The sequence below is a fragment of the Carcharodon carcharias genome, chromosome 7, assembly GCF_017639515.1.
Source record: "Carcharodon carcharias isolate sCarCar2 chromosome 7, sCarCar2.pri, whole genome shotgun sequence".
Taxonomy (NCBI): domain Eukaryota; kingdom Metazoa; phylum Chordata; class Chondrichthyes; order Lamniformes; family Lamnidae; genus Carcharodon; species Carcharodon carcharias.
The window spans coordinates 169,431,751-169,455,856 of NC_054473.1; the positions used below are offsets into that span (position 1 = coordinate 169,431,751).

At 40.9% G+C, this 24,106-nt stretch overlaps 2 protein-coding genes across 8 annotated transcripts in view; one reads left to right on the plus strand and one right to left on the minus strand.

Annotated features, from left to right (window-relative positions):
* LOC121279622 (calcium-transporting ATPase type 2C member 2-like) overlaps positions 1-6,686 on the plus strand; it is a 72,179-nt gene extending 65,493 nt beyond the window's left edge. For 2 of the 4 annotated variants that reach the window (XM_041190792.1, XM_041190793.1), the window contains 2 exons: positions 2,707-2,848; positions 3,149-6,686. In XM_041190792.1, the coding sequence (XP_041046726.1) occupies positions 2,707-2,848; positions 3,149-3,270 (264 nt within the window). In that variant the 3' untranslated portion in view covers positions 3,271-6,686. The remainder of the gene's footprint in view (positions 1-2,706; positions 2,849-3,148) is intronic. The other 2 variants (XR_005943449.1, XM_041190794.1) reach the window with 2 other exon arrangements.
* Position 6,687: 1 nt separating this feature from the next.
* meak7 (MTOR associated protein, eak-7 homolog) overlaps positions 6,688-24,106 on the minus strand; it is a 35,813-nt gene continuing 18,394 nt past the window's right edge. For 3 of the 4 annotated variants that reach the window (XM_041190797.1, XM_041190800.1, XM_041190799.1), the window contains 6 exons: positions 22,826-23,059; positions 21,017-21,161; positions 16,393-16,836; positions 13,594-13,712; positions 10,450-10,629; positions 6,688-9,207 (listed from right to left, as the gene is read on the minus strand). In XM_041190797.1, coding sequence (XP_041046731.1) covers positions 9,088-9,207; positions 10,450-10,629; positions 13,594-13,712; positions 16,393-16,836; positions 21,017-21,161; positions 22,826-23,059 — 1,242 coding nt within the window. In that variant the 3' untranslated portion in view covers positions 6,688-9,087. The remainder of the gene's footprint in view (positions 9,208-10,449; positions 10,630-13,593; positions 13,713-16,392; positions 16,837-21,016; positions 21,162-22,825; positions 23,060-24,106) is intronic. The other variant, XM_041190801.1, reaches the window with a different exon arrangement.

The following is a 24,106-nucleotide window of genomic DNA, read 5'->3' on the forward strand; positions in this document are numbered from 1 at the left end:
CACGTGCCAGGGAGCACTGAAGTGCAGGCTGAGGGGGTGGGGGGGATTCCCTGAGAGGTTCCCTGAGCTCTTTCGTGCATGCACATGAAAGAGCGCAGAGACCTCCTTGAGGCACGGAGATGCCTCAGGGAGATTTGTTTCTGTGTTAAACTTTTAAATAAAGGTTTTTAAAACTTTTTAAAAACATGTCCCCTCATGTGACACTAGCACATGAGCTGGGGCTTGTCAAAGAATAAGTGTATAAATTTTTATTAGATTTTAAAATGCTTCATGAAACCTCATCCCCCTCGTGGATGAGGTGTCATGAAAAATGCAAAGGCCGCCTGGGCTCTTCACCTGCCCATCAACCTTAAGGTTGGACGGGCAGCTCATTAAATTGAGTTAATTAGGTTTTAAATGGCCTTAATAGGCCTTTGGCAGTTTGGTGGGCGTGTAGCTGACTCAGCTGTGGAACTGTCAAACTGAAAATCTAAATGATGTGCAGTGACATCGGGACACCCGCCCGACATCACCGTGTGTCATTTTACGCATCGGCGAGCGGGCCCTGCTCACCGACCGGAAAATGCTGTCTATGGTCCAGTGCATAAATCCAACACAGCAGGTCAGAATTTATGGCCCAGATTTTCACTCCCGGGTCAGGAGCACAAAGTCAGTACATTTCCCAGCTCCGCAAACCCCACCAGGGGGAAAATGCCCTGGAAGACCAGGTGTTCACTCCAGAATGGCAGGAATCCCTGGGATTTGGGCCAAGTGACCCTGGAACGGGGTGCGGAGATTGCTGGGGGTGCAGGCGGGCTGGGTCGGTGGCCTGCTTCTGTGCACCGGCAATGTATTGAAGTTTTAATAAAACATATAACAGCTCCCAAGCCCTCATTCCTCACATCCCCACATGCTCCCCATGCCCCATCCATGCCAACTCATGGCCTCACCCACCCTCCATGCCAATCTATGCCCTCTGTTCACCCCTCATAACTTCCATGCCAACTTATACCCCCACCTACCCCCCATGGCCCTTTATAGCCCCTATGCCAATTTAGTGCTCTTACACCTACCACCCAAACTCATCCAGTATCCGCTATAGGCAGATCTCAGGACCCATGCTGGGACTAAATAAAGTTCCAAGTGTCTATTGCAGGACTTATTTTTTAAAAAAAAACTCACATTCAGAACAACCCATTTACTATATTTATATTCCTTCAGCTACATTATCCCTTGTAACAACAAATATTTCATTTAATTGTATAGCTCCTTATAAAAGCAAGCATTGGAATTCATAGTCCCAATTCAAAATGTCCATGACCCCTGGAGCTGTCAATCAAACTGTGAAATGGCAGGCACCCTATGGTGATAATGTACTGGCTGTGAAATCAGCCATGAAGCACTAATCCAAAAATGTAGGCTTATGCAACAGACAAGAGTGAAATAGCAAGCAATCATTTCACTCCTGATAGTTTTTTTCAAAGAATTAAAAGGCACAAGTTTTAAATGCCTTGACAGCTCCCTTTAACAATTAATCTTGACACTTTTTATAGTTGTTTTTGACAGCTCCAATGAGCTTCACAGTTCCAACGAATTTATGCACATTTTACGCACATTCATGCCTTCTTTTAGTAATTCCAAAGAGCACATGACCTCCTCAAAGGTGTCCCAGGACCATATCCAAAGGGGTATCTTGCTTCTCCAAAAGGGTACAGTGGCTATCCAAATGAATCTACAAAGTTCGGACCTGCTCCTACCAGGTCTAATCGATGCAGATTGGATTTCAGACACCTCTCACAATAAAATCACACATGAATATCTATAGGCAGCTGCCTCCATGAAATGTAGATGCACAAATCCCGACCTGGGTCCATTCCCACCCCCGAAAAAATAGGTGCCATGTATGGGGATGGGACATCTGGATTCAGGCATTTTCTGCTATTTTGAAATGATGGAGAGGCTATTGAAGTCCAGCCAAGTATTCATAATGGCTGCAGTTATCATTTAAAAAATGTCCAGCCATATTGTCTGGAAAAAACTGACAGAACAGAATGGTGTCCCATTTCCATTTCAAAGCATTCCATTTGAAGGGGAGCAGGTGCAGAGATTTTTTTTTCAACTTTAAAACCCAGGGTTTTGTTTTTTTAACAACAGTGTTGTCATTTAATTTAAATCCCGACACATAACAAAGCAGCAGAACTGACAGGACTTTTTTTTTACATTTTTAATGCATTATGGCACTTTCTCCAATGGAAAAGTACTGCAATGCATGGTAACACTGTTAGTCATGTAAGGATCAATGTACCTTTGCAGGGAAGATCCCTCTAATGAATCACTGCATTGAAAATGATAAATCTACATTACAGCACAGCATCTGATAGTGACATTTGAAGGTATCAAACCATTTCTCGCTTACTTTTCGGAATATTCCTGACTCCTCAGCAGACTTCCCAGTGGCCACAAGCTCTCCAAGGGCTCACCTCAGAAGATGTCGGCGTGCATTTGCACCCAAGGCCTTCCCAGCCTGCGAAAACACCACATGAAGATGATGTGGAATTGGGAAGGCAGAGGAAAATTGTTTTTCTAGCAAAAAATACAAAGTTCAGTATTTCACTACCCAATGCACACCTCTACTGGGAGATAAAAATGTGACCGTATAGTCCAACTGAGGCTGCAGTGTTATATAAAGGTTTAGCATAACTTTTACCTGTTCCTTTTCTTTTCTAGACTAAATCAATATTCCAGATAGGCCTTTTTCGTAATCATGTGTTTCTATATACCGTACTTGGCTCTCTTCTGGGACAAATGGCTGTCATCTATTTCCCACCTCTTCAGAAAGTTTTCCAAACCGAGAGCCTCAGAGCACTTGGTATGTAATTAGAGATTTCTTAGTAATGCGTCAGGTTTTTGATTTTACTTTCCAATGAATTTTTTTTCTGTGGTAAAATTTGTCGGCAACTTTTTATAGCACATTTAATTCTTTCAGTAATAGTTTTTTGAGTTCAGATGGTATATACTGTATTTGCCATCCATTATAAATCCTGTCCTGTCACGTCACATGTGGCTCACAGGCATATTTTGAAACGGAAGTGCTGATTTCACTTCCTGAATTTAACCGTTCGGCTATTCTTGAAATCTAAACATATCTGTACTTTCTGCTTCTTTGCAGACTTGCTGTTCTTGATTGGCTTGGCCTCTTCAGTTTTCTTTGCATCAGAGATATTGAAGTTAATTGAAAGGATATGGTCTTCAGCCACTCAAAGGGAAAATGGGCCCAGTTTAGAAGTATGACCATGAGTTGGAATATAACTGTTCTGGCTGAGCCATGGGCACTACAGGATTGTACAACCAGACTTTATCAGGACTATCAATGGCCCTTGTGAAATTTAATATTGAAGGTCATGAATAAGGAAGTTTTCTTTGTATATTGTGGAATTTCACATAAGGAAAATGGCTTTGTCCGGGATGTGTTGATGCTCTTGAACAGAAGGAATCCTTCATCCAATTTTGCAAATTTTCAAGGCAAAACGACATTATTTAAAAAGTCTTGAAGTGGTTTGGGATGTGCAAAAGAACTTTGTAGCTCTGAAAAAGCCAATTAATAACCCTTTGTCTAGAATTCACACATCTGAAGTGCAGTGCATTCAAGGTATAAATATTGTAAGTATTGTTCTTTCAACACTATTCTTGCTTATCGCAAACTTTGTTGAGTACAGTACATGCCTACAGCTACATCTATATCAAGGGACAGCGGGTGATATTTCTAGGTTGATTACCTATATCAACAAAACAAGAAGCATTGCAACTGTTGAACCTTTCTAATTCCCTTAATTAGCGATCGTCTTAAATTGCATTATTTGCCAATAAAATTGCTGACAACAAGCCATCTTTGTTCTATGATATAAGTGGCCTATATGTTTCCCGTTCATGAAGACTTTCAAAAAAGTAGATATGTGTAAACAGGTTCAATTTTGGGCGATAGCACTGGAAGATTAATAGACTGGTTCATGAGCATGATGAATTCAAGGCCTGAGTGAGAAACTAGTGCAACAATCCACAATTACAGCAAAAGAATATTTTATAGCAGCTCAGACCTGGCTTGGATGAGGTCTATTAATGCTGATTTCAGGGGTCACAAGAGATCGGTATCAGTGAGCAACCCCAGAGGTTTCCATGGTATCGCATCCATATCTGTTGGCCCCCTCCTAGGATGACATGGTTGAGATCTTCTGCTAATGGAAGATTATGCAGGGATTCAACAAAACAAAAATCATTGCCACTCTCTCTACAGAATGCTGCAGTATGCCCAAGGGCCTATTCCAACCATCTTTAGAGGCTCATCAGTACCCCAATGGTATTCTCTATTACCTGCTTGGGAAACATGTGCCTGATTTTCTGACCTCCACCTCAGTCTGTGGCATCTGAAATAGTGTTGTGAGCCATAACAGCAGTGTGTGGGGGTGGGGGGGGCGTGGTTTGGGTGGCTTGTCTTGACCCCACTGGGGGTTCAGCTAACTTTTTCTTTATTTGTCCATGGCGTCGCTGGCTAGGCCAGCATTTATTGCCCATCCCTAATTGTCAGGGCAATCACAGGGCATTTTAAGAATCAACCACATTGCTGTGGGTCTGGAGTCACATGTAGGCCAGACCAGGTAAGGACAGCAGATTTCCTTCCCCTAAAAGGGGCATTAGTGAGCCAAATGGGTTTTTACAACAATTGGTCATTAGATTTTTAATTCCAGATTTTTTTTTAAATTGAATTCTAATTCCACCATCTGCTGTGGCAGGATTGAAACCTGGGTCCCCCAGATCATTACCCTGGGTCTCTGGATTACTAGTCCAGCAACAATACCACTACGCCTTCACCTCCCCTTTAAAAAAAACGTGGTCGACAGGATCCGAACCTGTGCGGGGAAACCCCAATGGATTTCCATGCTGACCTAACATCAATTGCTGTTTGCAGAGGAGTTCCAAACTTTTCAGCCATTATTTTAGATGGTCAAATGGATAAATGTTCCCAACAATGGTTTTCCTCATTGTTCAGCACTCCATTTCATAAACAGAATTAAATTTTATTTGTTTCCCCTTAGTAATTAATGACCACTGTTGAAATATTTTTTCACTGCAGTTAACAAAAAGTCAATCTTTCATTTTTCATCAAGGAGCTTCGTCCTCAAAAGCTGAAATTCAAAGTAAGATGCTCTAATTTCCCAGATATTCATTTTGTAAAATGAGAAAACATTATTTATTTATGCATCATTAATTTGCAAAGCTTGTTACCCAAATTGATTAATGAGAGGTCTACTCCCTTACACACTAATCATGAATTCCTAGCTTTTATAACATTTACAAAGCTTCCTTTTCCTCCCTGATGAAAGATCATCTCAGTACTAGTAGAGTCTGGTACACGGTTAATGTGGGACTGAGTACAGTACTGCCCAGACAGTGATGTAAGAAGGCACACGGCCCAGAGCCAGGGTCAGTCTACAGATGGGCAGAGATGCGGAAAGACCTAGGATGGAGTCAGATCCATACCTGTACCCTTTACTGTATATAGTTGAGTTGTTAAAAAAAGATCTGCTGTTAATATACTTAAGAGTATGAAGCCTACTTCATGGTGTCCGAAGCAAGATTCTTCAATCTCAATCTGAAACATTAACTCTGTTTCTCTCCACAGGTGCTGCCTGACCTAAGTATTTCCAGCACTTTTTTTTTGTTTTTATTTGTTTCCTCCCCCTGCATTCAGAATGGTGTTTCCAAATATCACTGCACTATATATCTGCACATTACCACAGCTGGAAGGGCTAAGTCTGTTGTTGAAATAACTATAAAATTTGATCCAGATGAAAACAAGCTGACTTCTATTAATGTACTTTCTCTAGAGACAAGATAATATATTTGAATAGTGTGCAAAACATTTTTGATTTCAAAATGATTTTCTTTCCAGTAAGTCACATTGACTAAGTGATTCTGCACCTCCTTCCCTCAACAACTCACCCTCCAACTTTCATAAAGCAAACAGATAGCCTGGAGAGTACTTTGTACATCTGGTGCAACTTGGGTTTGATCAGGTCATCCCTATGCTGTGAGCTTCCATTTAGGAGCCTAAAATGATTGAGAATGATTTTTCATTATGGTTAACTAAATTTTGATTTGCATATGTTAGTCTATCAAAATTTGCTGATTTGGCTGAATTAGTTAATTGCCATTCTGTTCATTTTAGCTTGTCCTAAATGATGAGTTAAAGTTTTTGCCTTGTTTCTTCCACTAACAATTTGATAATGTTATATGATTTTTTTCTGAGAGTGCCTGAAAATATGACACCGTTTTACAATAAATGTAATATGTTAATCAAATTGAACCATTTACAATAAAGTGGTTATTTGTGCTTTTTTTTATTGATATAGCAAGTGAAATGCTAAAGGACTTTTTAGCCAAGCAAGTATTGGTCACATTTTCACACTGAAGTCAAACTGAAATCTTTCTTTATTTGAAATTGAGTTTAATTTTTGTGAAAGAAATTTTAAAATTTGTGACCATTTATTTTCAGTTTTGTAAACTATACATGGAAATATTGTGAATCTACAAAAACTGTTGGACCAAAGATGTTTGAGATTACTTGCTTATTCAGCTGTAAAGTGTCAAGTGGCACATAAATTCCAAGGTCCACAAACATAGATATTAAAAAATGGACAATAAAACTCAAAGTTCAGTGTGGCATTTTTCTATTTAATCACCATTACAGATCACTTTCTTGATACAATTTACAAAGGACAATTAAGAGAATTGGTCTAGTTCATAGATCTCATCTACATCTATATTATATAAAGTAAATAAACCAAGGTTAAGCTAGGAATCATTCTTACAGCTTTCCTCTGGATCTTTTCCAAGACCACTACTGTGAAGAGGGGACATCAAAACTGGGCACTGTAACTGACCAGTGACCTACATGATGTCAGTGGTGTAATTTGATTCATACCGAAGGGTTCTATTTTTTTTCAGAAGCCTTGTTTTGAATTACTGATGGCCCCTTCCTTTCCTAGTGATCTTAAAGGACATTTCTTTGTTCCCTTCTAGTATATTCCCAACAATGGATGTTAAACTGATAGGTCTGTAGTCCCCGGTTTCTTTTTTGAAAAATAGGAGCTACGTGAGCTGGCTTTAATCCAAGGGGCTGACTCTATTTAAAGTATAGAACACCTGTCTCTCCCCTAATCACCATTAACAGTATAACATTTCTGATGTCTACCCTTCATCCAAAGTGAAAACTATAACAATCATGTAAGATTGAGGAAAAGGGAGGAGAGAAAATAAAATCAGTCTCTAATCTCTGCTCTATGTCCCTTCTGAATCTGAATTCTGGGTTGAATGACCTGCAAAATGCTTAATAGAATTAGCTCCTTCTGTGATGGGAGCACTTCTTGTCTGGTCCCCTCCCTTTATTCATGCTCATCTTTAAGCTTTCAATTCTGATGAAGGAAACTTGATCCTGCCTTTTCAATTTCCCCAGTCTGAATCACCTGTTTATTTTAAAACCATTTATTTTGGCCTTAGCATTTTCTTTCTATGACTAATGTGTTGTCGTGTTTAAATGAGTAGTAGCACCCAGGAAGTAAATTACCCAAAGTGTTGCTTATATTTATCATAATGTCATCTACATTCAAATTCAAACTGAGTGCTTTGTTTTGTTTTCCACCCTCGTCCCCACCCACTGACAAAATTGCCCTTAAGTTCCAGCAAACGTACTTCAATTGAAATACAAGAAAAGGGGGTCGTTCTCCTAATTTGGAGTAGTTAATGATAATGGAGGTTTCATCTCATGAGACCTAATTATTTAGGTACTATTGCTGAAGCAAGCAAACTATTAACAAGGAACTTTATTCCTCATCTGCACCCACATGAACTTCTCCCTTAATTCTTCACCATGGGCACGTTGCTGACTCTTGGACTTCTGATGAGCAAAATGAGCTAGTTTGCAGAAATGGCATTTAAAGAGATACACCCTAATAAAGGTATGAGAGTTGACAAAGTCTAGGTTACTGTGAACTCTTGAATCCTTCAAGGATTCATGAGACTGCTTGATTAAACCAGTAAATGAGAGTTTTCATTTGAAATCTACAAAAACTTCATACAATAAAATTCAAGTTATTTCAATAAGGTGACGTGGACTCTTACAAAACAGAGCACGGATACAGTCTCTAAACACACAGAATCTTGAGAAATTTGTAAACACATTGAAACACCACAATTTTACTTGAACAAATTTACTTTCATAGGAAAATTTATGTACATTGAAAAATACAATCATTCTGCAATAGTATTAAACAATGCAAACTTTGCAATTATTAATGCTCTATAAATCAGTGATAAAATTGCCAATATCTAAATCCATGTGAAAATCCAGGCTATGTTTGGAAAAAATACAAAATCTGAAGCTGAATCACTTCCAATATAAAAGCAAAATACTGTGGATGCTGAAGATCTGAACTTTCTGTTTTTATTTCATGTCCAATATACTTCCCCCATCCAAGGTAAGCATCACTTTGGTATAAACTGTCCATAGTTCTGGCTCCAAATGAAACCGCACTGGGATCTTAGCTCCAAATGAAACAGCATTAGGATCTTAGCAACTGCAGAAAACACAATTTCTTTGTAAAAACCTAAACAAACTGTTCAGTGCTTGATAGGTAAAAATGCACTAAATCCAGTAAAATTCATTCCATGTAACAAAAAGTGAATCTTACCTCACTTTTCTCTAAAGAACAAGGTTGTTTTGTGCAAATAAGTGTCACAGTAATTAGCCTTATAATTGTTTTTTTCCACCAAAAGCGGAAACCAGCCCAGGGATCAGTTGAAGATGCTTTGTTGTCCATACACCCATGACTTTATATTGGGAAAATCTTTTACTGTGATAGATGTATTTAATTAGTATTCCATATGGAAGAACGGAAAATTCTGTCCTCATCTGCTGGTTAACTAAGGGTTTCCCCTGATACCAGAGACTTGAACAATTCAATTGTGCCCTCTTTTTAAGGAATAATGGTGACATATAAAGGCTTCATATTATACTTTACTGGTTATTCTGTGCTTTCACCTTTGGAAGGCATTTCATTCATTCCCTTCGTCCTCAGTTGGGTCTCGCAGTCCATCACTCATCCGTACTTTTCCAACCATGTGCAGCAAGGCCTGTGCTTCAGGTTCAGAATCTAGTACACTCTTGGGCTGAGACTAGGAGTGAGTGAAAAGCACAACACTGTAGAGCTTGATTTCAAGCACTGTAGCCGAAACCCACTTTACATTTGGTCAACAATGATAAAGTAAATTCGGTTGTTTCGTTCAATACAACTAAGCATATCCACAGTTGAATCGTGATTTTAAAACACAATCTTTACTGCCAGTTTTCATAACCATTATTGAAGAATGCCAAGAAAAATAATAGTTGATCGTAAATATTTTTATTTGAAACAGCTGAACAAATAATTCTTTTCTCCACTTACAGACACTGCCTGACCTTCTGAGTACTCACAACATTTTCTGTTTTTAATCATCAATAAATACTGACTCCGTCGGGTTTGGTTAATTCCTTTTAAGCCAGTACTCTCTATGATGCTCTCAGCACTCACTGTTTAAATAAATTCCTTTTAGCCAAATCTTCAGGCTCACAAACTATTTCCTTAAATGTTCAAAAAACAATGTAGTTGGTGCTGCCATTTAGACTCAGATGGAGTTATAGGTCCCGTAATAAAAACAGAATTTGACACTCGAAAATCACTTCATTTATGATCTTGTAGATAATCTACCGATTTTACCCAACAAAAACTTTTCATAGGTTGCCCTTGCTAGCAATTACAATTAAAAGGTTCAACTTCTGCCCAACTCAAAATCTCATCGTCTCATTAATTTTGTATGGATGCAAAAATACTTCCATGAATATGGTTAGAAATACAGGTGTTAAAACATTTAAACTGTAGCTCAGTTTCTGATCAGAATGTTTCACTTATTGGATGTTATGCCAAAGGTCTTTACTGAAAAACAGTGAACTATCAAAAGATTCACTTTAAAATCATTTTAGAGACTCTACAAAACAGAGAATGACTTAATTAATAACCATATTCCAGACTAAAGACTCCTGATCAAGGTACTTCCTTGTCCCATTGCGAATCAGGTAAAGTAGACAGATGCAAGCACGGGGATTCCAATCTCAAAGGAGATGCATTTGCAATTTCATAATCTCTTCTTCCCTCAAGGAGATTTGACATTTTGTCTGAACGCATGCTAGTGTGTAATGGGATGGTAAATGGACTGAATTCTGTCCACTTGAACAATCCTTGACTGGCATAAGCTGATCTTCAGGCTTTCCAGTTGAATTAATCATTTTTAAAATTGCAATTGTGAAGACATCAACAATTATACAAACTGGGCATCAGTCATTAATGTACAATTTTTTTTTTAAAAAGAGTTATAACTTACCAATTGATCTTCAGGAGGATTTCCTACTCTCCATAGCTCCAAAGTGTCAATCCTAAAATTTTCCTGGGCAGATAACTGAGGGCTATTGTAAGTTGTACACCGTGGCTTTGCTTTGCTGTGTCCTCTGCCATAATCACTATCAATCCACAGTCCAAAATAATAAAACTGCCCTCCCATGCCCTGTGTAAGCATTGCAAAAGAATATCAATTTTATGATCATTAATATTAAATTTGAAGTGGGGTAATGTCATTTGTTATCATTAATGAAGAATGCCAAGAAAAATATTTTTATTTAAAACAGAATATTTATAATGCATTGATTCTAATTAGTTGGTAGCTTTTGTTTATCAAAAAATGACAGCCTGCAGCCAACTAGGAGATAATTCCATCTGTGTTTTAACCACATACAGTCTGCCTTTGCATAACATGCTGTTCACCAAAAGGTTTGACTTTGGAAGACTGCATTTATATAACAACTTTATCTTTGCTCAGAAACATTCTAAATGACTCCAAATACAAATGAATACGGTGGCAGCCAAATGTAATTAGTTAATCAATTTTTGATATTTGGTCAGCAAGGAACGTTGCCCATGGCATAGTTTAATGATCTCCTAACAAAACAGTACTCCCTCAGTATTGCACAGGAGTGTCAGTTCAGATTGTAAACTTATGAAAACAAGAAAGACAACATTTATTTATGTAGCCTTTTTCACTATCTCAGGACCTCTTAAACTGTTTTACAGCCAATTAGCTAATTTTGACGTATAGTCACTGTTGTAATGTAAGAAGTGTCGCAGCTAACTTTCACATTACAGGCTCCCACAACCCTCAATGAATGATCAGATTATATGTTTCAAGGTGTTGTCCGAGGGATAAATATCGGCCAGTTCAGCGGGAAATCTCCCCTGCTCTTCTTCAAATACTGCCATGGGATATTTTACATCCATCAGAAAGGGGCTAATAGGTAGCAATTCCAACAGTGCAGTAATCGCTCTGTACTGCAATGAAGTGTTAGCCTAAATTTTAAGCTCATGTTTTCGAATTGGGACTACAACATTTTGACTTAGAGGCAACAGTGCTACCAACACAGCCAAAGCTGACACAAAGTTGAGAAATTCCAATAGTGCAGGAGTCGGCTTCGTGTAATGAGTTATAACAAAAGCAGAAAATGCCAGAGGCACTTAGCAGCCCCTGTCAGCATATCGGACATTAAAGATCATGGAGTGGGCCCTTTGACAGGAAAGTGTTCACATTTGAAACATTTACTCATCTGTTTTCTCCACATAAGTACCTCGAACACACTTTGTTCTCATTAATGATTTCTAACATTTTCAGGGGTTTTTCTTTTTTGCTATTTAAAAGAATGTACTACATTGCAAGATCTGAGCATTTTGTTATATTGCTCTCTCTGCTGGGGAGGTGTAAATAAAGTTGGTTAAATAATGGCCGCCAGCTGTGAATCTACATTTTTTTTCCACAACCATTCTGATTCCTAGTTACAAGTGATTCATGGTAAAGAGGATTGGTTTAAACTCCTCTTCAAAACCAGAGGCCATTGACCCTCTAAATTTATGCACCACGTGGTGCCACACTGTATGAAAGGCGAAGATGGATATTTTCTTTTGGTATATTGGAATATTCTTCTTATATTCCAAGAATATTAGGAGCTGGAGTGGGCCAAAAGGTCCTTCAAACCTGCTCCGTCATTCAATACAGTTATAGCTGACCTTCAACCTCAGCTCCACTTTCCCGACCGACCTTAATATTCCTTGATTCCTTTAAATTCGAAGAATCTATCAATCTCAGTCTTAAAATATACTTGGCAACTGAGAAGATTACTCTAATCTGTGTTTCAGATGCACAAAATGTGCCACCTAGCATGGTTTATATGGCTTGGCTGTCAGAAGCAAAACCAAGTGGTTAGTTTAGAAAATATTATACTATTGTTCTATTAATTACATGGCTGGAAACAAAAGAAAGCCTTGTGTTAATACAGTGTTTTTTACGACCACTGGTCATCTTAAAAGTACTTCACAGAGACTGTTGTCGTGTAGGGCAGCCAATTTGTGCACAGCAAGCTCCCACAAACAGCAAAGTGATAATGATCAGGTAATCTATTTTTGTGATGGTAATTGAGAGCTAAATATTGTCAGAACGCGAGGAAGAGCACCCCTGCTCTTCTTCAAAATAGTGCTATGGGATCTTTTATATCCACCTGAGACAGGGCCTCAGTTGAATGTCTCATCTAAAGATGGCATTTCTCACAGTGCAGCACTCCCTCAGTGGGAGACGAAACCAGAACCTTGTGACACAGGAGGAAGAGTGCTACCAACAGAGCCACAGCTAGCACACTACCCCCTGAACCATTAGAATCAAGAAAGATCAGCTGTTTACTCCAACTTTTCTTTGAAAGTTTAGCTGTGAGTTTTTAAAATTAATTTCTGTGAAATTGTTGAAACATTTAATCTAAATTTCATCTTAGTTGACTTGCTTTATTTCCGACAGAATCTTTATGGCTCCTTGTTTAGGCTGTCAGGTCAGGTGATGCTTTTGGACGGTCAATGGACATTACTGACCTTGCAAATGTTTCAGTCACTTCCATTGGGAGCATACAAGCACTTTACTAGAAAAACCTCTACAATGTTGTTTGTTGATTAATTAACTGCAGCAATACTGTTTGCTGCCATGAGCCAGTTTAAAGCAAGTCGCACTTTAAATCCCAAATGGTTGCAGAAATGGCACATTAAAGGTTGTGAGTGAAGTACCAAGAGGGTAGCATTTGGGCCCTTGAAGCATTTTGTGCAATTCTGGTCAAAATGCTTACAACAATATACATACACTGAGAAAAAAAACTACAAGAATGCCAAGTATAAGAAGATAAGCTGTTTGGGAAGGCTGGAGAGCCTTAGCTCAACAGTCTATCCCAGAGAATATTAAGTGGTAACCTCATGGACATTAAAGCATGAGATTATTCTAAAATGCCCTTCAGAACACTGAGTTTACACACTAGTGATCACACATTAAATTGTCATGGAGAACAAGCTTCAACAATATACTGAGCTCAAATTACAGAAAGTTCTATGCTCACACTTCACTCATTACTTAATTAGTTCTACACTGAAGTTAGAATGGTTCGATACTCACAAGTCCATTTGGCATTGTCTGTTGGCCGTGATTTAGATACATATAGTGGTCATTGTAACCTGTGCAGGTGTAGATCCCAAGTTGTGGACTAAGAGTAAACAAAAAACATTTGCTATCCCCTGGAAAAATGTTAGAGAGCAAAAAGTATTATTTCCTGTTGCTTGGAAAAGAAAGTACTTACATTTCTATAACAACACATCACATTCTCAGGGTGACCTAAAAAGTATTTTATAGCTGACGGACTGTTTTTGAGGTACAGCCATTGTTGTCATGTTGGGAAACATGTCAACAATTTGCACGTAGCAAGGTTCCAAAAACAGCTGAAAAATGAATGATTGGATAATCTGTTTTTGAAATTGGCCATGAGAAGTACAGCACAGCAGCAGAAGAACTGCATACTCTTCAAATATTATCGTGGCATCTGAGCAGGAAGCAAGACAGCACCTCTGACAGCATTAGGTCCTGACTGAAGTGTCAGCTAAATGATTTGCTCAAACCACAGTCTCTAACAGATAAAAGTACTACCAACTGAGAAAGGCTAATAGTCAAAGATTAAATTATTGATTCAGATAATAATATTGATTTTAGGCAGGGGGCATTTATAACATTCAAATAAGGATTCACATCATGATACAAGGAAAAGGAAAGGCAAGCCAAGCAGCTGGGTCACAGAGATGATTTTTTTTTTTGCCACGGATTAGCTGGGCTTGTTACCAGAATTTGCTGACCAGTGGACCGATTGTCACTTGCACCTGGTTACATTTCCAACTGCTTTTAAATTCCCCATTCTCATGGGAGCCACCTGAGTAGCACAGATGCCAGAGCTCAGGGAATTTGAAAATCAAATCAACCCAAGCTGTAGAAGGACAACTCCAGCCAAGACAGGCTTATTCAATAGAAAACTTCAAGAAAAGCAATGCGGTAAGTTAAAGCATCAGAACTAAAGTGAGGCAAGAAGGATTGAAGGTGATAGGTAATGCTCCTCTATTTCACTGCTTGTTGTCAATGTGACTGTGGGAGTCTTGAATGCATAGTGACCAGCAAATACGGGTACACAAATGTGAATTTTTGCCACATTGGCAAAGGCTTCTCTCAAGAGGAAAATGGGGGCCAACTTATTAAGTAATCTCCTGGTAACCTGCTCTGCATTTGCATTAGCAGAAGCCTGGGTGAAACCTGCCTAGTCGGTAACCCAGACAAGAGGGAAGGAAAATAAAATTATTCTATGAAAATAAAAAGTCTTCGAGAAATAAGACCACATGAATAATAAAATATGTTTAATCTGTTAACACTTTTGTAAAGAATAATTTAAAATATTATGGTTACAATCTGGAATCACTGCCTGAAAGGATGATGGATACAGATTCAATCAGAACCTTGGGGGAAAAAATGCAGAGCTAAGGGGATAGTATAGTAAGGGAGATAAATACCGTTCTGAACAACCATACCATGAGTTCAAAAGGTTATACTGCCAGGGTGAAGAAAATCTCGCGGCTGGAGACGAACTTGGGAGGGGGAGGGTCCAGTTATCATGGCCCAAGTAGGAACCAACCACATAGGTAGAGCTAGGAATGATGTTCTGCTGTGGGAGCTTGAGGGGCCAAGTAAAACATAGAACCTCAAAGTTATCCATCTCTGGCTTCTTACCTCAGCCATGGCACAGGATCAAGCAGAATAGGGAGTCAAGTGTGTGACTCGAAGTGGAGTGTGAGAAGAAAGGGTTTCAATTCATGGGGCACTGGCACCAGTACTGGGGAAAGAGGGAGCTGTTTCTATGGAATAGGATCCACTTAAACCAGCCTGGGATTAGTGCCCTGGTGAATCGTATAAGTGGGGCTTTTGGATTGGGTTTTAAACTAAAAAAGTTGTGGGGGGAGGGGGGGGGTTGGTGGTGCAATGGGGGGAGGGTTTAGGTGAAGGGAAATTTAGAAATCTAAAGAGAACAGTGTAGCGATTTGGGTAAAGACAAGCAGAGTGGAACAGGTAGGTACAGAGAGTTCAACAGTAATAGTAGAACAGCAAATAAGGCTCATGCATATAATAGAAGTAAAAAATAAATTAAAATAAAGGCTCTTTATCTGAATACGCAAAGCATTCACAATAAGATAGATGATGCGATCCTAAGTAAATCAGGTCTATATGCTCTGGAGTTAGAAGAATGAGAAGTGATCTCATTCAAACATACAAGATTCTGTAAGAGGCTTGACAAGGCAGACGCTGAGGGGTTGTTTCCTTGGTTGGGGAATCTAGAACACGGGGGCACAGTTTCAGGAAAAGGGGCCAATCATCTAGGACTAAGATGAGGAGAAATTACTTCACTCAAAGGGTTGTGAAACTTTGGAATTCTCTACCCTGTGGATAATCCAAAATTGATTATATTTAAGGCTCATAGACAGATTTTTGGTCTCCTAGACAATGAAAGGATATAGGGAGTGGACAAGAAAGTTGATTTGAGGCCAGAGATCAGCCATGATGGTACTGAATGGCAGTGCAGGCCCAAGGGGCCATACAGTCTTCTTCTCCTCCTATTTCTTATGTTCCTGTGAGGTGGGGTTGTGGGACTAGCTGACTTGCTCTTACAAAGAGCTGACATAAGCTCGACAGGCTGAGCAGCCTACTTCTGTGCTTTATGATTCTGTGCTTATTCTGTATACATTTTAAGATCTCCAGGGTCTCATGGGCAGTCCAAGTGGTGTAGGGTAGACATATGTACCGGAGTTACTGGTCTGAGATTGGAAGTTGCAGTTTAAATGCAGCATCAGAAGAACAAAGACTTCTTTTGGATAAATGCTATTTTACCTTGGAACTGTGGCCTCGCATCCCAACTGTGGGAGGCATAACCACCAAAGACGTATCCATCTGAATCCTTTATAACCAGTAATGATGGTCCTTTGCGAAGAACCAGACTACAAAAGCGAGCGAAACTTTCCCCATGGAATTGAGAGGAGAACAACAGCTGCCATTGGTGTTGATGCTCTGAAGGCAGGTAGGTGTTGAGATACATAACTGAGGGGACATCAAAAATAGTAAACACCCCAGTATCTTTTATACCCACACACTCTGGCAGCAGATGTTTTGTGCCGAAGAGTTCACCATAGGTCTCAGAATTTGTAATTTGAAGGCTCATTGCAATAAATACATGGAGAAAAGAAGGAATATAGGAGACCCTATATATCCAGTCCTTTAGTTCATGCTGTCCATATTCCGCATTCAGAAAATTATCTGTAGTCGGGTCTTGTCCACCTGTCAATAAACGAAAGAAAAGTGACCAAATACTAAATCAGGTTCACTATGCAGATCATATATACCGGACATTGCTAACAAACAAATAAAAAAAAGGCTGGATTTCGTGGGAGTTGAATGACTCGTGCTACACCACCCCAACACCCAGCCACACCACCCCAACACCACAGCCCCCAACCCCACCCAACTAAAAAGTTGACCGATGAAGAAAAAGTCCACCCCACAGCAATAATACACTGCGGGCAGCAATAAGGAAAGTGGGACTTCTGCCCCTCATTGGGAGGAAGTCCCGCTCTCGGGGGCTGCCAGTCAATCCGATTGGCCAGCAGCTCTTACAGTCCAGGTAGTGCCAGAGCTCAGTAGTGGGCGCTACCAGCACTGCAAACAGGCCCAGGATGAAGGCCCTAATGGATCCCGGACTCAGTTAAGTTAGGATACTGGGTGATGAGGGATGAAGGTGGTTAGGAAGGCATCTGGGATACTTGCCTTATTAGCCGAGGCATAGAATGTAAGAGCAGGGAGGTTATGTTGGAGATGTATAAAATGCTAGTTAGGCCACAGCTAGAGTACTGTGTGCAGTTCTGGTCACCACATTACAGGGAGAATGTGATTGCGCTGGAAAGGGTGTGGAGGAGATTCACCAGGATGTTGCCTGGGTGTTTCAGCTATGAAGAGAGACTGGATAGGCTAGAGTTGTTTTCCTTTAGCATAGAGAAGGCTGAGGGGGGACCTGATAGAGGTATACAAAATTGTGAGGAGCCTAGATAGGGTAGATAGGAAGAAATTTTTCCCCTTCGCAGGGATGTCCATAGCCAGGGCGCATAGATTTAAGGTAAGGGGCAGGAGGTTTAGAGGGGATTTGAGGAAACATTTTTTTTACCCACGAGGTGGTTGGAGTCTGGAGTGCACTGCCTGGGAGGGGTGGTGTGTGGTAGAGGTAGGAACCCTCACAACATTTAAGTAGTATTTGGATGAGCATTTGAAACACCACAGCACACAGGGCTACGGGCCAAGTGCTGGAAGATGGGATTAGAATAGATAGTTGCTTGATGGCCGGCATGGACACGATGGGCCGAAGGGCCTGTTTCTGTGCTGTGTAACTCTGACTGACTGACTGAAGGTGTGAGCGGAGAGGAAGGAAGGGGGGGTACTATCTTCGGTTGTGGGGGGTGGGGGGGGTGCCTCTGATGCGCAAAGGGCACCACCCATTACTTCCCATCCGCCTTTATAAAAAAGCTTATATGAAAGAACGCATTGCCAACTCCCACCTGCCTGCCTACGCCAATCGTGTTATGGCATGGGCAGTGTAATGCTGGGGTCAACTGGCTTGTTAACAAGCTCAATTGACCCTTAATTATTTATTTAGATATGGCGGGCAGGCTGTTGATTTCAGAGGAAGTCTTATTATGAGGGAACAGCTCATGGATGAGAAGTGGTGGGATTGCTGCCCTCCGCCCCCACCATATTTCACATCTCCCCACTCCCACCGAAAACACACCAAGCAGGGGGCCATAAAATCCAAACCCAGATTTGTCAACTCTCTACGCTCCTTACTGAGTACTGCAAAAGAGACCTTCCTTATTGCTCTGAATTCTGGAAGTGCTGCAATAATTCAGGCTAACTCTCCAGTACAGTAATGAGGGGCTATGACCTTGCACAGAAAAATATGCATAGAGAGAGCGAGAGAGAGGGAGAGCGCAGATGAGGTTACTAAGAGATTTAATAGGTGATGTGTAAACATGTAAAATCATGAATAGTTTTGATAGAGTTAGTAAGGGGAAACTATTTTCAGTGGCAGAAATATCACTAACCAGAGGGCACAGGTTTAAGGCGATTGGCAAGAAAAAAGAGATGACAAGAGGAAACATTTTTCTTTTCAACATGGCAAGACAAGATAATCTGAATGCACTGCCTGAAAAAACAGATTTAATAAGAACTTTCAAAAGATAGTTGTATAAATACTTGAATGAAAGTTTTACAGGGCTATGGGGAAAGAGTGGGATGTTGGGACTAAGTGAATAGATCTACCAATGAATCAGCTTAGGTGCAATGGGCCAAATGGCCTCCTTTAGCTGTAACATTCTATAATTTAATGTTCATACATTTATAGCTGTCACTTACTCTCTAGACACGACGAGAGAGAGAGAGAGAGAGAGAGAGAGAGAGAGAGACCCAGATTTTCATGCCTCCATCCATGTCAGAACAGGGGTGGGTAATTTAAAACGGTGGATGGGACCTAATATTGGGATTCCCTCCCCCAATCCCATCTTGTGGGATTTTTATAGTCCCGGGATAAGAGTGTGGATAGCAAGCCTGCACTCAGCCACCCTGCCCTTGCCTACCCCATTGCAGAGGTGGGCATTTTAGACCCTGCTATTTTATGGAGTCAGGCCCTTTTGGTTAGGAAACATGGGGCAGAATTTTCTCTTTGGTGTGCGGGGGCTAGCCCTTTGTAAAATGACGCCCTGCGACATCAGGCGTGCGTCCCGATATCACCATGTGTCATTCCGATCTTTCGTTCGACGGGCGCGCACTGGAGTCGGCTGCGTGCCCGCCGAACTGTCAAAGGCCTGTTAATTGTTTTATTAATGGCCTTAAATTAATTGACAGGGCTCTTCATCCAACCTTAAGGCTGGCGGGCAGGCGAAGAGCCCAAGCGGCCTTCGCATTTTTCACGAAACCTCATCCACGGGCGGGGTGAGGTTTCATGAAGGGTTTATCAAATTAGTAAATATTTTTCAAACATTCCAGAAACAGGGCCCAGCTCATGTGACACTGTCATATGAGGGGACATGTCTAAATGATTTTTTTTAAAACTTTCTTTATTTTAAACTTTAAACCTGAACTTAAACTCCCTGAGGCAGCTCCGTGCGCAGGCCCCGACTCTCCCTCCTCCTCCCCCGCCCACACAGGTAGCGCTGAGTGCTACTGGGCGCGTGTCACGCTGGGTGGGCCTTAATTGGCTGGCTCACGAAAAATGGTGGTGCACAGCTGTTCGCGAGGAGCGATCGGCTCCATGCCCACCCGCACCCAACCGGGCTACCCGACGGGGTGAAAATTCTCCCCATGGTTCACGAACTCTCAGAGGAGGACTGAGTCATGAGGGAACCAAGTAAATAAGAGATCTGCTTCTAGAATTATTTCACTGACAGGTTTTGAAATATTTAAAAAATGTTCTTTCAGTTTCAATACTTATTGTCAAGAGCAGTCACTCTTGCCTGGAATTCAACTCTTTTGTCCATATTTGAACCGAGGCTTATAATGAGTCTGGAGCCCGGTGGCCCCGGCAGAGCCCAAATATCAGCAGTGAGCAGATTGTTGCTGAGTAAGTGTCATTTGATAGCACTTTCAAAGACATCCTCCATCATTTTGCTGATGATTGAGAATAGATTGATGGAGTGGTAAGTTGGGAGGTAATGAAGGCATGAATAAGGGTACAGCAGCAGATGAACTGAAACGGGGGTGAAGTGAGGCAATGTCACAAAGGTGGAAACAGGCAGTCTTAGCAATGGTGGAAATATGTGGTTGGAAGTTCGATGTCAAATGTACGAACAAACAAATTAGGAGCAAGGCCACTCCGCCCCTCAAGCCTGCTCCGCCATTCAATTAGATCTTGGCTGATCTGGTTGCAACCTCAGCTCCACATTCCTGCCTGCCCCTGATAACCTTCAACCAAAGGGGCAGCATGTAGATACGAAATGGGAGGAAGCCAAGGATAGATCCTTGGAGAGCACCAAAGGTCATGATGCAGGAGCAGGAGGAGCCTATGGAAGTGATACTCTGGTTACAATTAGATAGATAAGGATGGAACCAGTTGACAGCAATATCACCAAGCTGGGCAACAGTGGAGAGGCACTGCAGGAGGATAGTGTGGACAACCATGTCAAAGACTGCAGGCAGGTTGAGAAGGATGAGGTTTACCTTTGTCACAATCACACAGAAAAGATAAAATTAATATTTTTCAACAAAACACTCCTTTGAGTGTTTGCATGCTTTTATGATTAAATTTTTTCCACTCTGCGCACATGAAAAGTAGTCAAAATTTCCAAACAGCTATAATTGATAAACATCAGGACCACCCATATAGTGGAGTTTGTAATTCTTGACAATCTGATTTTATTCCAGCTATAAGCCAGTTGTTAAAAAACAGGTACTGATGCACAATATGAGAGTTTAATACCTTTAGCCTTCAACTGAGTTATCAGAATGATAGTCAGACGTAATGTTCCTAAAGCAGGATCTGCAGTTTTCTCCAAAACCCAACCTCTTAGCATGTCCTCAATTTGCAGTAAGCGGATCACTGTTGCAATAAGATCTCCCGTGAACTTCATGGGGGGTGTACAACAAATGCAAATAAAACAGAGCACAAAATGTTCAGAAAGAGATAACAAAGTACATTATTAAACAGTATGAGGCAGCTGAAGCATTACAATTGATCTCAGTCTTGGGGATGGGAGGGGATAAAAAGCAAGGCAAGAACTTAGTTAGACTTCCCAACCTTGACGGCAATCCAATAATTCCTGACCAGAACAGGAGTCTATGGGTATGAGTTGGTTCAATGTATTGGCCTCTCATCAAATAATTAGTCAACTGTTGCTGTCCAGGCTGAATAGTAGCTACTCGAGCAAGGTGCTGCTATAACAAGGTGCCTGATCTTTGGCCACTTGGTGTGGCAGGGAGCAGGCAGATCAGGTGAACTCCTTGTGGGACTGCTCCTGGCCTGGCCAAGGTGGCCATTAACAAGTCCGGGCAGCGGGAGGTCGAGGGGAGTCATTCAGCTTGACTGTCTGCCTCTCTTACACAGCTACATCCCCACCAGAATTACCTGGAAAAACTCAGCAGGTCTGGCAGCATCGGCGGAGAAGAAAAGAGTTGACATTCCGAGTCCTCATGACTCTTCGACAGAAGGGTCATGAGGACTCGAAACGTCAACTCTTTCCTTCTCCGCCGATGCTGCCAGACCTGCTGAGTTTTTCCAGGTAATTCTGTTTTTGTTTTGGATTTCCAGCATCCGCAGTTTTTTGTTTTTACATCCCCACCAGGGTGTCCCTGGAGAGGGAGCATGCAGTGTCCATCGGTCTGCTTGAGGCTTTCTGAGACTTGTGTGCTGGGGTGCATTATCAATCCTGGAAATATTTTAATTTAAATTATTAAGCTTCCTTTAAAGTTTTCATTTGTTTTTGTTAGTGGGTTAGTAATGCCTCTTTCAAATGGAGCATTTAATTGGTAATGGATGTTACAAAAGAGGTGCCAGTGCCACCTGTGGAATCATTTCACAGTCCAAGTTATTGCCTTCAAGGAAACAAGGATAATAAGGGAACCAGTCACTTAACTTGGGCACCCACAGCTATCACATCAATTCAGCACCCACATATTACTGGGGTCAATGTTACCCAGGCCAGTTCTTGTAAGATCACCTTCCATTGTTTACAAAAAATGTTTAAAAGGAACAAGTTTCCAAAACCACGTTTCTTTTAAAGTGTTAGAAAGGTTAGGGAAGGTCATACACAAAGTGAAGTCAAAAAGAGCCAAGTCCTACAAATTGCCATCCTACAGATCAAACTAGCTAGAGTAACAGTTTTATGGATCTCAATGGTTCAAATGGAGGCTGATTCAGTTTGGCGAGAGATGAAATAAAAAAATACCGAAGTTTAATTTGAGGTATGCACATGCCCAAATTTCATGGTCAAAATAGGAAATCAAGGAATGCAATCTCAGGGAAATCCCTTGCTTCCAAATAATAAACTCAATGAACAGGGTTAAAAACTTTGCAGGGAAGAGACCCTGCTTATAATTCAAAACAAAATTGAATGACTTCACAGGCTGAAGACAGTTAACAGTTTCTATCCTTCTACCAAACCAAGTGCTTCCATCTGCACCTTTAATCACATTAAATAAGAAGCTCTACAATGAGGGGATGAAGTGTGCACTTTATAATAGGACACTGGTGTATCTTTGCTGAAACTTAGGACATTAGTAGTGTCTTTACCTCTTTTATTTGCCTTCCTTTTACAGGGTCATGAGAATCTTGGGAAATCATTCGTTGAACGATGAAAGCTTTTTCTTCAGCAGTGCCTCGCATGACATAAGAAAGAAATAAAACAAACTGTTTCTTGCTAATGGTGATACTGAGACCTTCTGATTTTTTTATTGGATCAATGCTTCTTATTCCATTGTAGAGTCGGACTGTCATGGGGCCCAGCACTGCCCTATGCATATATGCCTGAAGAAGAGTAAAACAAAGTCACCCAGCATTGTATAATATTCTCCTAAACTGCTTCCAACTCTACTTTTACTTTCAGACATAACTGAGATATGGGGTTGGTTGTTCGAGGTAACCAGCATTTTTCACTCCATCTTTCTAATTAGCAATTATAAGGAATCACAGAGCAAGGAGGCAAAATCATTTCAGTTCTATAAAAAGCTGGGGGGCAACTCCCCCTCACAGCAATTTACCAACATCACTTTCAATGCCATTGAGAAGAGCCAAAGTAGAGGAAAGTTGCAGCAACAGTCCATTGGTGGATCTCCAAATGTCAGTTTGGAACTGGTGTCACATGGAACTGGTGTCCAGCATACTCTGTTCGAGGACAGGCTTAGACTGCATCCAAATCACATGAGATTGGGTGTACTACAGGTAATTTGAAAAGGAATTGACATTCTAGTTCCTTCCAATATAGTACAGAATCCCTGCCCCGGCTAGGAGATGGTAGGATTATGCCAACCTGGAAAATCCCAGCCTGTAATGTCTGACATAATTCTATAAATGAAATTAAGTTCAATAAAACAGTGTGATGATTAAACAAAAGCTTATGCTTTCCCATTGGCTGTTTGGAGATGGGGGAGGAGGCATCTCCATCAGGGCGGGATTTCTGTTCTGGTCAGAGATGCCTCCCTTACCTCAGCAAAACTACCAGCCCCAGGGTTAGTTGTGTGCTGGAATTGGGCTCCCTTGCCCCTGGCGGAGTAGCCCAGCCCAGAATCAGGGCAGAATCGGTGGTGGTAGGTCATGGAGGCAGCGCGAGAGCAGAGGGTAAGTAGAAATGGTGAACTGTAATTTCTTTTTGTTTTGTGGGACTTGTGTATGGCAATGTCTGGCAAGCACGTGCCTTCAATGCCAGGAGCATCCTTTTATTACCACTCCCGCTGGCTTTTGAATGCTGGAAACTAAAGTCCCTGCATCTAGCACCATGACTAGAGCAAATGGCAGGAAACTCGGCAAGGAAAACATTTCCCTTGTTTTAATCTCGTTCGCACACGCTCACAAGCC